The 15774-nt window shown below is 41.2% G+C and overlaps 2 protein-coding genes and 1 long non-coding RNA gene across 12 annotated transcripts in view; 1 reads left to right on the top strand and 2 right to left on the bottom strand.

Annotated features, from left to right (window-relative positions):
• Positions 1-15774, bottom strand: part of USP49 (ubiquitin specific peptidase 49) — a 92093-nt gene that overhangs the window by 6146 nt on the left and 70173 nt on the right. For all 9 annotated transcript variants that reach the window (XR_012034278.1, XR_012034279.1, XM_072833036.1 and 6 more), the window contains 2 exons: positions 3685-5047; positions 2160-2364 (listed from right to left, as the gene is read on the bottom strand). Coding sequence is in view for 7 of the 9 variants with exons in the window: in XM_072833036.1 (XP_072689137.1) it covers positions 2160-2364; positions 3685-5019 (1540 nt within the window). In the remaining 2 variants the exon portion in view is untranslated. The remainder of the gene's footprint in view (positions 1-2159; positions 2365-3684; positions 5048-15774) is intronic.
• Positions 2160-15774, bottom strand: part of MED20 (mediator complex subunit 20) — a 97160-nt gene continuing 83545 nt past the window's right edge. The window contains exon 6 of one of the 2 annotated variants that reach the window (XR_012034281.1): positions 2160-2364. The gene's annotated coding sequence lies outside the window, so the exon portion shown is untranslated. Of the gene's footprint in view, positions 2365-8279; positions 15277-15774 lie in introns of those variants that run through there. The other variant, XR_012034282.1, reaches the window with a different exon arrangement.
• LOC140637042 (uncharacterized) lies at positions 5182-15275 on the top strand. Its single transcript, XR_012034288.1, has 3 exons — positions 5182-5609; positions 7180-7219; positions 13711-15275. It is a non-coding gene; the product is annotated as an uncharacterized lncRNA (long non-coding RNA).

Raw genomic sequence — 15774 nt, 5'->3', positions numbered from 1 at the left:
TCTCTATACCCATTTACTAATGACTGCTTGATTATTAAATTAATTAGATTGGTGAATGGATGGGAATATAAAATTAGTGGTCCACTGTGATAATCATTGTCTTTGAGATATCATGGTCTCAGTGTCTGAAGAGCCTGCCATCTAAGTCCTGTCTATACCACTCATGAAAGGCAGCAAATCACAACCAGAGGATGCTTCACGGGGCTTCCTGTGACAATAGGATATGGAGCTGCTGGTTCTTATAATGGACTGCAGCAGAATGGGTGTGTCACAGAACCTTTTACTAGGCCTGGTGGTCATGATATGTGGGGGCATGAACAGAAAGAGAATTCAAAAGGAGTCCTGGCCTTATTTTACATTCTAATTCACCAGCACATTTTTCAAAATTATTGCAGCACTGCCTAGGAACCCTGGCAGTGACTGCCACTCTCAGTAGAGGGAGTATGTGAGCTACCATGAAAACAATATAGAATCCGGCTTTTGTTTCCCTAAAATGAAATTCACAAAGAAAAAGAAATTACTGACTCTGTCTCCATTTGATTAAGGTGGCCACAAAGAGAGGGAGAAGACTGATAGTTTCAAAACTTCATAAGCAACAATAATGCATCCCATACCTTCACCACAGCTTTCCTTCCCTGCTATTATCTGAACTTGCCTAGAGAAATCCTGATCAATTGGCACACCTGGCAACCAGAAAAACAATCCTTTCTTGCAAAAATAAATAAAAGTATTTCCTCCCTAATCTACCTTGTCTAAGAACGATGGACTTAAAGCTGTTAACATCCTCCCTTTTTTTTTTTTTTTTTTTAAAGATCATCAGGATTTTTTTTTTGGTTTAAATTTTTATTTATTTATGATAGTCACAGAGAGAGAGAGAGAGAGAGAGAGAGAGAGAGAGAGAGGCAGAGACACAGGCAGAGGGAGAAGCAGGCTCCATGCACCGGGAGCTCGACGTGGGATTTGATCCCGGGTCTCCAGGATCGCGCCCTGGGCCAAAGGCAGGCGCCAAACCGCTGCACCACCCAGGGATCCCTGTTAACATCCTTCTGTTCCTCACAAGTAAAAAGCTTTATGAATCACTACCTTAAAAAAAAAAAAAAAAAAAAACTGCTGTAATAAGATAATATGAGTCACTACCTTTATATCTCAATAAGGAACAGGACAGGTGACTCTATAGTTACCCAAGTACAGCATTTCAACTTTTGTTTAAAAATGGCAGAATGATATCAAGCATGACTTTTGATTTTTTTTTTGTCCTGAGGCTCACTAGTTGAAAAGACCATAGACAAATATTTTAATAAGGGTCATCATAAGATTGTGGCTCTCAAAACTTAAAGTACAAACTATTTTATGGATGCAAACTGATTTCAAGATATCTACACAATCCATTAATCTTAGTTCCAAATCCTGATACGTCAAAAACCCAAACAGGAGCTTCAAGTATTTGCTGTGCTGGGTTAGCAAAAGCACTGAATGTTAGAGTGGCAAGACAGAAGAAGCTCTGAATAAGGTGCCTCTGTACCACATGGGGAGAGTTCCATTTTAAAATGAGAGCCATGACAGAGAAATACTTTCTTATGACCTTCCCCATGTGCATGACATGTGAAGACATGTGAAGAAACAAATGCATAAAGTAACCATGAAGCTGATGCACCTTATGACTTGCCTTCATGGTCTCGTACCAATCTATAGCATCGATTCTGACAGACTTGAAATCTACAAATTCAGTACAAGGCACAGGCTTCTGATACCGTAACCCTCAAAGAGTCTATGACACCTGACTTTAGATGAAATCAGGACTGTCAGATCCATGTTCATGAATTTAAATAGGACGCTTGTAGCACCATGTGGCTCAGTACTCATATTCTTAGAGCCCCTATTTCAGGATCCACACTTTCAAATGCCTCCCTAAATAACAGCTAATGTCAATCACAGCAGGAGTCAAAGGAAGCCCAACTCTTAGGTTTTGTTTTGTTTTTTAACATATGATGTCCACACACTTATTTTCAGAAAGATGGGAGAAAAAAAATCTTTAAAATATGCTTTAGAATCACTCAACATTATCAGTGTTACTTTTGACCAAAAGGGCAAAAGCAGCACTATAAACTGACATTCCATGTGAATGTTCCCCCCGCCCCCCCTCTTCCCCCAGCACTCACTGTTACACTGGTCACAAGCGTAGATTCTCCCTTCCAGAGCCTCTGTCTCTGTGAACTTAGCCAGCATCTCAGTGAGCAGGCACTCTGTCTGATTCAAAGGGACAAACCCCTTTTCTATGCAGTGATACCGTTCAGGGAATTCCAGGGACAGATCCCAAAAGGGCTCAATGGTATTGGATTTGTAATTGCATGATATACATGTGACCTAGAATGAACAGATTGATTTACAGGTTATATAATCATCATGCTTCCCACATACATTTTTGCTCAATTTATATAAAAAAAAAAAAAAACAAAAAAACCCCACCAAACATAACTTGCCAAAACTACGTTTATAGTTTAATTATAATATTAAAATATTAAATGTGACCTTAAGAGCATTAGAGATAGTACTATCAGTATATATTTCTAACTATGATGCTAGCTGGAACTGGAAAATCATACAGCACACAAGGATTATCACCTACCCCTTTCTCTCCCAAAGCATGCTCTACCATTCAGTGCTGTAGCAATACAGACTGGAAATTATCATGGGACCATTCTCGGATCAGTCTGAGATAGAGGATTGGCAGATTCCTGTCTGTTCTCTCATCCTTACTCCTTCCTTGTCCAGACTTTGTCACTTCTTCCCACTCCAACTTGCCCCTCTTTTTTGCCCTTGTCTCTGGCAGTATCCCTACACAGACCCCTGTATTCAAAGAGCCTCAAAGTACCTTATGATCAGACCTCCTCACCTACTGTCACCTTCCCAGATGCACCAGTGGTTCTTCTTGTGGACCCACAGTGGGTAGAGGAAATGCCCATAAATACTCCCCCTTTACACGCTATAAAACAAAACCTCTTCCCAATCCATTCATCATTCTTTTGAAACCCTAAATACTGAGACACAAACCTCAATAACATAATGTAGAGGTGCCCACGTTTTTAACTCTAATAATTCTTTCTGCACATTCTCACAAAGTTGTATCTATGAGTCTTTGCTTATGTCCCTACATGGCCTATGATCTAGTAAATGAGAGATAATGGGGAACAGAAGGGGGACTTGCTTAGGCCTTTAGCATCCTCCGAGCCACCTCCCTTCATTGTATGTAAAGAATGTTCTGGAAGGAAATAAGGCTCTTTCAAACTACTATGGAACTAGGGTTATAATAGACAAACTGTTCAACTTCCTAAAAATCGATCAAGGATGGCCTGCCAACAAGGGGTTCTTAATTTTAACAATGAGAATGTTATATTACCTATATCGTCACTGAGGGTTGAAGACATTCGCTGAAGATGACGCGATATGGCAAATTCAACCGGAAATCTGCCCAGAGGAGGCAAGTTCACCAACAAGGCCATTACAAGGTACAGCACAGCGAAATGTACAATGGCCACCCTCCGATACGTGTCATCACAGCAAATGCTGGCTATCCTAGTTCGCCCAATGACCCCGGGGGGCATTCACGGGAAGCCCACTCCATCCAGCAAGTCTCCATGCGATGTGACCCTAGGCAGAGTCGGGAGCAGGGTGCGCCAACCTTACCTGACTGAGTAGCTGCCCGTGGAATATGGTGTTCACTACCTTTAAGACCTGTTTGGTGAGCTTCCTCTGGGAGAAGGGGATGAGGATCCGGCGCGTGGTGCCCTCAGACTCGAGCTCTTGCTGCACTTTGTGCAACAGCTCGCAGAGGAATTCCTGCGCGTCCTGCTGGTCGTAGCCACGGAAGGCGGGGATCAGGCTCCACACGGAGTGAAGCATGGCGAAGGGGGACACCAGGGCCCACTTCCCGGACCACATGACTCGGAAGAGGGTGTGCAGTTCGTGACAGAGGGAAATGTGCTTCGAGCTCGGCTCCTTGTTCTGTATGAGTTCTAGGCTCCTGCTGATGGAGGCCCCGCCGTTGAAGCAGAGGCCCTCGCGCTCGCACGCCTCGGCCCCGCCGCTCCTGGCCGACAGCTCCGCGGCCGAGGCGGCCGGCCTGCCCGAGAGCGGGGCCTTCCCGTTGGGGGCCTTGGGGAACAGCTGCTGGGTCTGGGAAGGGTCGAGGTACAGAAAACACTCGCGGAACTTCTGGAGGTGGCTGAGCACCTGCAGGATGGAGTTCATGTAGCAGGTGTTGCCCAGGTTGCGCAGGCCCGTGACGCCCGGCGCCATGGCGGGAGCGCGGCGCGGCGGCGGGCGGCCCCCGGCGGGCGCGCGCGGGGCGGCGGGGCGCGGGGCGGCGGCGCGGGGCGCGTGCAGCAGCAGGCGCGCGCTTTTGCGCGGAGGGGCGCTGGCCAGCTCCTCCAGCAGCCGCCGCTTCACCTCGCGCCGCCGCTGCCGCGCCGCCTCCTTCTTCCGCTCCAGCGCCTCCTCCCGCCGCCGCTGCTCCAGCTTCGCCTGGCCGCGGGAGCTCTTCTCGAACCACAGCCGCAGCGTCTTGGCCAGCAGGCGCTGGCGCCGGTACCACAGAGCCGTGAGCATCTGCGGCTGTCCCTGAGGAGCGCGCTGCGGCAGGACGGCGTCCTCGCCCGAGGCCATGGACCGCAGCGTCCGCCCGCGCCTCAGCGGCGGGTCCTGCTTCTGGCCCCTGACCGCCAGGAGGGAGCTCCTGAGCAGCTTCAGGTCCCCCTCCGGGTTATCGTTGAGCACGTAGTCCTTGCACAGGTAACAGAACACGTACAGGTCCCGGACCTCCATGGCCAGCGGGTGCCCAGTCTCCTCGAAGTGTTTCAGGGCGTGATCCTCGATGTAGCGGCCGCAGGCCACGTGGGAGCACTTGAGACAAGCCCACACGGACTCGGTGGTGGCGCACTCCCTGCAGCACCACTTCTGCGGGTTCAGGATGGAGTGGTCCTGGGCGAGCCGCAACCGCCCGACATGTTTGCATCTATCCATGTCTTATAGAAGGCTCCACTCTTTCAACCTGGCACGACAGAGCCCCCAGAAAGAGAGAGAGAGAGCTTTCAGCAAAATATTCTCGAAAAAGGCTTGCAACTGCCATTGTCAACTCAGTGTTCATTAGTTTTCTTTTTTTTTTTTTTTTTTTTTTTTTGTTCATTAGTTTTCAATTCAAAATTGGTTCCTTTGGAAGGAAGTTAAAAAAAAAAGAAAAATACTGGAGGGAGGGCTTAGCACCAAGTTGAATCTAAACATTTTCTAAGCTTGTATTGATTCTTGAATATCAGCTAATTTTTATGTGAGGCTGATTTGTATTCCTGAGGAAATGGCATTACTTTTAGTTCACATTGCACCCAACTGGCCACCAGGAGAAAGAAATTTGTAATCTGAATCATCTCTGAACTGATGATGTCCTGGAAGTGAAAGCCTCTACATCTCATACTGATCAAGATCCTAGTTGTATGCACAAAGGGACAAAGGCAAGGAAGAGACATGTTTCACATACCAGTAAGAGATGAAGACCTCCTCAAAAAGGCAACCCTAAGTTTCAATGTATTTCAAAGCAGAAATAACAGGATAAGATAAAGGTAAGAAAGGGAAAGTCCTCTATGGTACAAAGTATCATTTCAATTTTCTTGAGTCTAAAGAACCTCTCTAATAGTCTGTAAGCCTCAATCTAAATTTTTTTTTTTTTAAATAGGCTCTACGCCCTATGTGGTGTTCAAACTCAACCCCTAGATCAAGAGTCACAAGTTCTACCGACTGAACCAGCCAAGTGCCCCAATCTAAATAACACTTTATAGGTCTACTATGGTCTGAATGTTTGTGTAACCCCTTTCATATGCTAAAACATCAAACCCCCTTCCTGCCTCCTGAAGTGATGGTAGTAGGAGGCAAGGACTTTAGGAGATGGATTAGGTTGTGAATGGCTTGACCCTCATGGGATGAGCCTTCACGAATGAAAATTTTAATGCCCTTATAAAACTGCAGCAAAAAGCCAGTGTTACAGTCATGAACCATGAGTCCTTACCAGACATGGAATCTGGTGCCATGATCTTGGACTTCCCAGCCTCTGAACTGTGAAAAATGTTTCCTGTTTATAAGCCACCCAGTCTATGGTTATTTTTATTATAAGAGGAATTAAGACAATGTGAAAAGAACATGTACATCTTATAGAAAGGGTGGGAAAATGGTTACTTTCCTTACTGAAAGTATAGGTAAGTACAGAATTAGATCCGACTCTCAGGACAAATGGTGGAGTGGCTACTGGTTTAACCAAACTACCAAGCAAAAAGAAAAAAAAAGCAAATCTTGCAGACGAGATACATGAAAATGCTTTTTTAAGAAGTGGCAACATACTGAGTTTTGTTTTTTTTTTTCTTTTTCTTCCTGTCTTCCTAACATTGCTTCTTCAGTATTGTTCTTCAGAAAAGACTAATGGGCAATTTATCCAAGGAGAAGAAGCTAGACAATTATTTCAAAAGAAAACTTTATTTGGAACCTTGAAAGTTTTTTTCTTTCCCAGTATCAATATTTGAAATTCCCTAAAGGTAGTCACTCTTATAAAGTGAACTTCCTTCACCCCCATTTCTTCTCCTCTTTCATTTCTGTGAGCAAATGAAATTCCATGATTATGGAGTCACTCCGAGAAGTTTTAGATCTAGTACACTCTGTGTAGTCCCTTCAGTTGGTTTTAAGATGACCTTTTTGGCCTGGTCCTATTGCCAAAACCCACAACTATATCACAGGACCAAGTCAGAGATCCTTCCCATTTTGTAATTGCCCATTCCAGATTGACAAAGGCCATTCCTAGATAAGAAACCCTTAAAATCATACAAAGGAAGCACCTTAGATTATTTTCAATCAAGTCAGAGCATGCTTTTCCTTGAGTTCTTTCAGGATTTAGTTTCTTCTACATTATTTTTTTAATTATTGATTTCTTACAAAGTGCTCTTTAAGTCACTTCTCTAGATGTATTTTTCCATTTCCTAACTAGATACGATCTTCAGAGAGAAGATCATGTGTTATATTTCTTTTTTTACTCCTTTGTAATTTTACAATTTGTGGGTGCTCAACTCTTCATGGTCAAAGGTATTGTCAGAATTACTTTCCCACAAAGTCCAGAATGGTACTGAAATAACTATTTATTTTTTATAGGGCACAAATTAAAACACACATACATTTAAAAAATGAGATGGTGAGTAAATGAATTTTCTTTTTGATACTCATTACCAATTAAGAGTTCAAGTTGGGTACACATGATGCTTACAACCAATTACTGGGGACACAAAAAAGTCAGTAATGGAAGAATGAAGAGGGGAAAATCAAGAGATTGGCAATTCCCAAGTTTCTCACTTATATGATACTTTTTAAAATGTAGTTCCTGAGCCACTTACCAGCATCATAATTCCCTAGGAAATTTGTAATATGTAACAGATTTCTGGTCACAACTCCAAACCTGATGAATGAGAGTCTGGGGAGGGGTCTCAAATCTCCATTTTAAATAAGCCCTACAGATTACTCACTTGTACATTAAAACCTTAGAACCACTACACCAATCCAGTGAATTATTTAGGGATGAAGATATCCTCATGGAAATCAAAGAGAGAATTTTCTTTCTCAAAATCTTCCACTTTGACTAACACTGTCCAATAGAACTTTCTGTAATGATGGAAATACAATTTATCTGTGCTGCCTAATACCATATTAACTAGCCTCATGTGCCTAGAGTATTTGAAATGTGGCTAGTGAGACTGAGGGACTGAACTTTTAATTTTATTTAATTCTAATTAATTTAAATAGTGGCTGCTTGTGGCTAGTGGCTGCAGTACTGGATAGCACAGGCTTAAATACACCAGGACATATGATCTTTAACTCACTTGGCTTTTGTTTTATTTCCTTCGAAAGATTTAGTATTCACTGAATTGTATCTGAATAGCTTCTTCTTAGGACTCAAAACTTGGCAAATCCCCATTTTAGCCAACAGGAGCTTGATATGTCTTCAGAAATTTAATTGTTACTGAGATCTTATCACATGAAACAGCACAGCTTCAAATCCTATAAAGAGAGTATCTCTGCGAACAGGAATACAATACCCAGAGCATTGATGTCTTGCAAAATCAACTCCTGTGCTAGAAAAAAATATGCTGGAACAACCAAAGCCAAAATAGAAAAACACTAAAAAACCATTCCACACCCTCTCCGTGGAGAGCTGTTAAATGGAAAGGGCATTCTGGAAATTCTTTCTTCCGATTTCATTTTCTGATCTATAAATCTGCTGATCACGCACATCTTTTCCTGCACAGCCCTTTTCCCATTACAAATCTGTCGTGGTGACTCACTAACCTGCCATATGGCAGAGTAAATCCATTCAGGAAAACACAGGGCTACTTTGCACCTCACCACAGTGATTTAAGCTAGGCAGACTAGCTTCTCTAGAGAAAAAACATTTCTGGATCATGAAATAGAAGCCACCCAAAAGTGACACAAAAGAAAAAAGCCACTTTAACCAACATACAAAATAAAGAATAAAGAGAACTCAACCCAGGTATACTCTGTTCAAGAAAGAAATTGTGTTTAATTTACCTCTCACACATACTCTAACTACTTTATTTAAGAAGAAGGCCTAACATCCACAGGCATAAAGGTTTCTATTTTACATTTTTCTGACATGTACATCCTTTCCTTTGTAATTCCCAAAGGTCACTATAGTCCTAACATTTCCACTTAAAACAGACATTACCCAGTATGACAGGCACCCAGTATCCAAGAGGTAAACTTGCAGTGTAACTGGCAAAGAACAAGTTGTGCCTTGATAGTTCTCCATCATTAAGTAGATCAGCAACTTTCAACAACTGTCATGCACATCCTGGATTGATCTGCATATGGGGTAAACTTGACAGCATATTAGCTTTTTGCTTCTTTAATTACCATATTTTAAAAATATGGATCAACTGGAGCTAAAAGACATAACCACTATTTAAAAGCATTCTACTATATTAATATAACTAATATAAAACTAAAAGGTAATGAGATCTTCAATTCATGCCTTTTGTTCTAGAAACTTCTAGATTTATCCCTATTTTTTTAAAAGTCTTTGTATGAGATGACTGAATATTAGAATCACTTTCAAAAATCTATAGTTTAAATACATGATTGTCTTTTAATTGGACTAGTCCAATTTTTTCTCATGTAGCAAATTTCTTAGCTGATCCTAAATGCGTAACTGCATCATCAGAATAAAACTTCTGGGGGAGAAATCAACAAAAAACAAATAGGAAAATAATAATCTCCTTTGGGGGAATTTCCATTTCTTCTGTCTTATCATCTTTTTCAGTTCTTAACTAGGGACAGTGGAATAATCCTGCCTGGTCTTGGTGAGACCAAGTGGCATAAATTCCAGCTTCAGAGAGAGTAGACACTATGGTAACATGCTGACAGCCTTCATTTACATAAAAGAATACTAATTACGTGGTATCATCAACATCTGCGATTCTGCTCACTGCCATATGCGACAGCGCAGGGTATTTTAACCCTTCAACTTACTAAGTGTACCCTAAATTGCATGTACCACAAAACTCGTAAAGATTGCTTGAAAAGGCACAGTGAATACATTTTTATAAACATTAAAAATGAATTTTATTTTCAGCTAACATTTTATTTCCAAGAGACATGGGAAAATAAAATTTAGTACCAACATACAATTAAGGAAAAATGAAAGGTATAGTTAACCCAAAAGGGAATAATGCTATATCCTAGAGTATTATGCAGGGTTCTAAAAGGCTGTATTATAAATAGGATGAAACTAGCCTTCTGAATTTTGAGATGATGGCTAAAATAAAAAGATAAAAACAATAAATACAAAGTACAAAGTCGGAGCAGAGCCTGAGAGGGATGAGGTTAGTGCAAGAAAGTGTTCAGAAGCCCTTTGCTAAGGCAGTGCATGTGTGGGGATGTGGCTGAGTGGGTGGTATCCCTACATGCTGTCACCCTTCTTTACCCTCTCTGATTCTCCCTGAATGGGGTAGGGAGTGGGGGTTACCTATAGGTCAGAGCCTGGCTCAGGGACTCCCACGGAGGCAGAATTCTGAGAGACTTCAGAGGCTCCGACTAAATGTGTTCCTTGGCTCTCTGACCAGAGAGCTGGGAAGGATGAACAGTGAAAGAGCAGTGGCTCTTGGCCACATGTTATGGTATGCTGATGTGCTGGGTGTGCCTGAGCCCTGTGAGCTGTGTTATTGCTCACCTGGCCTCAGTAATCAAGTACTGGTGTTCAAGAATGAGTGTCTAATCGTGGGCAACAGCAGATTTAAGGCTATGCCTATGTGGTAATCTCTCTCTCACTTGTATTGGGACCTGACTTCTTCAGTTAAATAGGAATAGGATTCATCTAGGGAGCTCTGGACTGGGCCTACAGGTCTGCTTTGCCCAGGGCAGGGGCTGTGCCTGTGGCCCAGCAGGGAAATGACAAAGGCAGTACAACCATCAAGGAAAAAACAATCTGCTCTGTATCAAACACCAACTTCTCTGACCATATAGTAAGAGCTAGAGTTAGGTGTAAGCCCTCTGTTCCTTCAGTCTCTGCTCTCTTTTGTTCACCTTTCACTCCAGGTACACACATGCCCAAGTCTCTCCTGTTTAGACAAAGAAAGAGAGACATACAGAGAGATACACAGACACAGGTTTGCCCTGCCTCTAGATGATCACTGACAGTGTTGTTAGGCTCATTTTCCTTCTTCTTACTTTATTTCTGGCAAGATAATGTGCAGCTGCATCTTCTTCACAGCTCACTCCTTAACACATTCATCTCATAGAAACTATTTTTGCAAAGGTCATTGGCAATTTCCTTATAGCTGAGTTCATTAGCCTGAATTTTAGGCTACTATTCTCTGGTTTTCTTCCTCTGTCTGAAAATACTTTCCCTGTTTTTATGTCTCTTTTCTTAAAATGAAGGATTTTCTCAAAGTTTTGCCCTCTGCTCTCTTCTCAGTGATTTCACCTATTCCTAGAATACATAGTATCATTTCTATATTGTATTTTAATTTTTAGGAGTACTTTTTAAAAAGTATTAATATAGTTTATATACCATAAAATTCACTCATTTAAAATGTACAACTAGGGGCATGTGGGTGGCTAAGTCAGTTAAACATCTGACTCTTGGTTTTGGCTCAGGTCATGGTCTTGGGTCCTGAGATTGAGCCCTGAGAGTCAGGCTCCACACTCAGCAGGGAGTCTCCTTGGGATTTTCTCTTTCCCTCTTCCTCTCCCCTTTGTACACACACTCTCAAATAAATAAATAAAATCTAAAAAAAAAAAAAAAAAAAACCATACAACTCGACAAGTTTTGGTATATTCAGAGTCCCACAAGTACTTCTGAGTATAAAATCTTCCTGCAGAGTCTCCACCTTAGGCTGAATTTTCACATTCTGATACCTGCATTATAGTATTTGCAAGATGAAGCTATTGAACATGTTCTGCACTTTTTGTTTGTTCGTTTGGTAGCTGAGATGACCATGGGCTGAGATATATACAGTTCCATCTAGGTCTCCAGGTGTTCAAGATACATAAGATGACTGATGGGGTTAGAGATGCCATCTGTGGAACAAAGCTAAGCTAGCTGGCCTTCTACAGATCTGGCTTTTTGATTGATTAGCCTAATACTCTTGCCACAGAGATCTGTGCCTAAAACTTAATCCCTTGTACAAGATGATAGTAGACTGGGTACAAGGTGGCCACAAAAGAGTGCTCCCAAGAAATTCTGAATCTACAGGGAACACACACACACACACATTTGCGTGTGCGCGTATGCGTACTCTTAATAATGTTATCTGTGACTCCACAGAGAAGTGGCAGCTAAGAGAGGATAACCAGGTTGGCTGTGCAAGCATTAAACAGGTCTAATTCAGAGCTACCTCCCAATGAGAGGGGACTATTTGCTACAACCTGATGTTGTTTTAGCAAAGGTCTACCTGACAAGCTAGTGTTAAATAAAGCAAGGTCCAAACTAAAGACTCCCACTTCTACTCCATTGCCATATGGAAAATTTCTATTGCTACCACTGAGAGAATCAGGGATATTAACCTTTAAAAATCTGACCACAGGAATCATGGTTTGTCCCTGCAGGATGCCTCCAAAATACTAGGTTCCCCACAGCAGCCAGGCAATCATCAAAAATGTATACATATGTCAAAGTATGTATGTGTGTGTGTGTGTGTGTATAATATATATATGCCAAAACTTCTTGGATTATGCCCTTTAAGTATGTGCAGTTTATTGTATGTAAGTTACACCTTAGTGGAACTATTAAAAATTACACTAACACACACCAGTGAACAATTTACCCCTAATGAAATAATGGATTGAGACAGCAGCTCCTTATACTACTAGGCAAAAGCTGGCAGGAAACTATCAGGAGTGGGTAGACTGACGACACCTGACCCCAATGATCAATTTTACACTAAAAGCAGGATAATCAGACACTACAAGTGACATGCTGATACAATATAATAAGGGGTTCACAGTAGCATAACCTATAAAGTACTCTGGCTGAAAGAACTGAACCTGAGTCCAGTGAGGCATTTGGATCTAACTACTAGGGTATGAGAAATGTGGGAAACAGAACATGCTATCACAAAGCTGCACTTAGCCAGATTACCAAATCATAGTGTGGCAAATGCTATAGGATCAATGATCTGGAGTCTTTATTTTTTTTTAATTTTTATTTATTTATGATAGTCACACACACACACACACACACACACACACACACACACAGAGGCAGAGACACAGGCAGAGGGAGAAGCAGGCTCCATGCACCGGGAGCCCGACGTGGGATTCGATCCCGGGTCTCCAGGATCACGCCCTGGGCCAAAGGCAGGTGCCAAACCACTGCGCCACCCAGGGATCCCTGATCTGGAGTCTTTAACAGATAAATGGCATAAAGAAAAAAGGGGATGAGGAGATGGAACTACTATAGACTATATGAAACCTAAAGGCGTTATCAACTACATTCAACGTGTGATTCATATGTAATCCTGATTTGGACAAACCAACTATATAATAAGATATTTTTCAGATAACTGGAAAAAAATGTTTTAAAATATTGTCTGTCTCGACCTATATCAATATATATTTTTTAACAAGCTCATTGAGGTATAAGTGACATACAATAAACTGCATATGTTTAAAGTATACAATTTGATAAGTAAAACCACCACAATCAAAAGAATGAACACCTCTATCACCGCCAAAATTTCTTCATGCCTCTTTGTAATCCTTCCCTCTCCACCACAACTGGAGACATTTAAACACAGACTAAGTGTCGGAAAACATTTGGTATGGTAGCTATACTTTTTTAGTCTTTATATGTTAGAGACATCTCAAGTATTTATAGATAAAATATGATGATGTATGGAATTTGCTTTAAACTATTCTGGGGGGGGACCAGCAGGAAGATAGATGAAACATTGTCAAAACATTCATAATTGTTGAAGCTGGTTGATGAGTATATGGAGCTCATTATACTATTCTCTTTATTTTAGGGTATGTTTATAAAGTTCTACAAAAATTGTTGTAAGCAAAAGGAAATCTTGATACAAACCTATCATAAATTAGAGAAGTTCTGAGACCTTTCTTCTCTATCATCATTTTACCATCATATCTAGTTTTACTTTGTTTTTTTTTTTCTAGTTTTACTTTGAAACACAACCTCCCCACTCCACATGAACATACCACATCAGTTTTTCTCAGCAGCATTGGTTCACAGAAGGTAGGTGACAAAATACCCTTTGGTCTGGGCCTCAAACATACCCTCCTTTAGGACCAGGTGGCAACTTCTTTGCAGGCCCTCCAAAGTTTCTTTTAGTTAACTTTACCAGAGTTTTGTCCATAAAAACTTCTGAGTATTTTTGTCTTTTGGGGTCACAAAGCCACTTTAGTCAGTCTGTTGAAATGCTCTTGCTTGGTCTAATGTTTTCTCTCTGAAACTGCTTCTCCTTTATTGAAAAAGAAAAACCTCTTTTTTCACAGTTCTCCTTCCTAATAACTGATAATGCAGGTATCAAGGTATCAAGGAGTTCATCTTGTACCTTCCTAAGTCTTACCGTGGTTCAGCAAACAGTAACATAAATCTCTGACCCTGGGCAAACACAGGTTACTCCCAGGCCACATGATGTTTGGCAAAGCAAATATAGCCACATGGATCCAATCCAATATTCACAAATATCAACCAACAGGTTGTTTTCCAGTTGAGACTTTGGAACAGTCTTCTCAGAGAAACAATGTTTTAAATAGCATGTGGCCCAGTGAAAGCCCATCATGTATCTACAGTATAGTACTAGAATACTAGCACTACCAGGATGGAAGCTAACTACCAAATGTATTATTTTGAGAAAATTAATTCAAAGTTTTAACTTGAAATGCCAAGAATTGCTCTCCCAGCTGCAGCCCAGGCAGTGAAATTGGGAAATCTCCCTCCTCCCACTTCCCCACGGCTGAAGAGGGCTTTCCACACATGGCCATTTGTATGGAAGACACATATATATGTTAGGAACTGCCTGTAGAGGGGGGAAAAAAAAGAACAATTTCTGTGAATGGAAAATAAATCTGACTAGAATTTACAAATGGACTGTCAGGATTAGATGCCAGTGTTGGTTATTTCAGTGGCTGTTCCAAGAAATGGGAACCTCCTCTTCCTAATGTCTTGTTTCTTAAAATGATAGCAGTATATTTAGTTCCATGCCTTTGCCATCAATACACCAAAGCACATCTTTCAGGACAAAGGCCCATCATATTTTGCATGAGCAGAGACACAATTTTTAAGCACTTTATTTCAAGAGCAAAGACGACAAATATCTAGAAAGAAGAGACCAAATACAAAGGGGTATTTGTTACATACATAGAAAAGGAGAAAACTGTAAGCTACAAAGAGAACACTACATTGAAGAATGCTTCAATGTGGAGAACAGATTAAATAAATTATAAATTGGCCATAGAACGGAAACCATCAGTTGTTTTTTGTTTTGCTTTGTTTTATAAAGAGGCAGACCTATTTGCACAACAATTCAAAATACAATATGTTAAAAAAAACAAAGGGGCAGAATGGTGTATATACCATCATGACTGTTAAAAAAATTATATACACACACAACCTCCCCCTCCCTCTCTGTTACATGTGTTAAGAGATTAAACACACACACCCTGTGGTGGCAAACTGGAGGTGGAGATGGAGAGGAGACTCAGTCATTAACTTTGTACCTTTTGGGAATAAGAAATCATGTGTTATCAATTTTTAAAAAGGATATAGCACTGAGGAGACTGTTTCAACAGTCTTAAAAACTCAGGCATCAGCAAGATGACTGAAGATAAGCACAGAGCATCCATGGTTTATTATGTTTTCATTAGAAAAGAAGATATAGAGACAGGAAGTCGGATGATATTTACAGTATACGGAGAACCTACGGAATTATATTCTAGTAGCACTAATCATTGCACAGGGAAAGACTCCCACTCCCTCTCCATAAGCTTATGACTAGCAAAGTGCAGACCTCTTTAGCTTATTGCAGAGTGGCAATATAGCTGAGCTTCCATTGGTCAAGTGTCAATCATTTGAAATTCCATATCAGCCAAGGTACCAAGGTAATTTCTACTCTACTTCCCTCAGGGCCACTACCAAAAATTGTCCAAAGAAGTGATTTCTGTGGGAAGACTCTTGCCTTTCCCAACTCTCAAGAGATCTTCCCTTCCTTCAAGGAC

This window comes from Canis lupus, chromosome 7, assembly GCF_048164855.1.
Source record: "Canis lupus baileyi chromosome 7, mCanLup2.hap1, whole genome shotgun sequence".
In the NCBI taxonomy this organism is placed as follows: Eukaryota; Metazoa; Chordata; class Mammalia; order Carnivora; family Canidae; genus Canis; species Canis lupus.
This window is presented reverse-complemented; position numbering and strand designations above follow the sequence as displayed.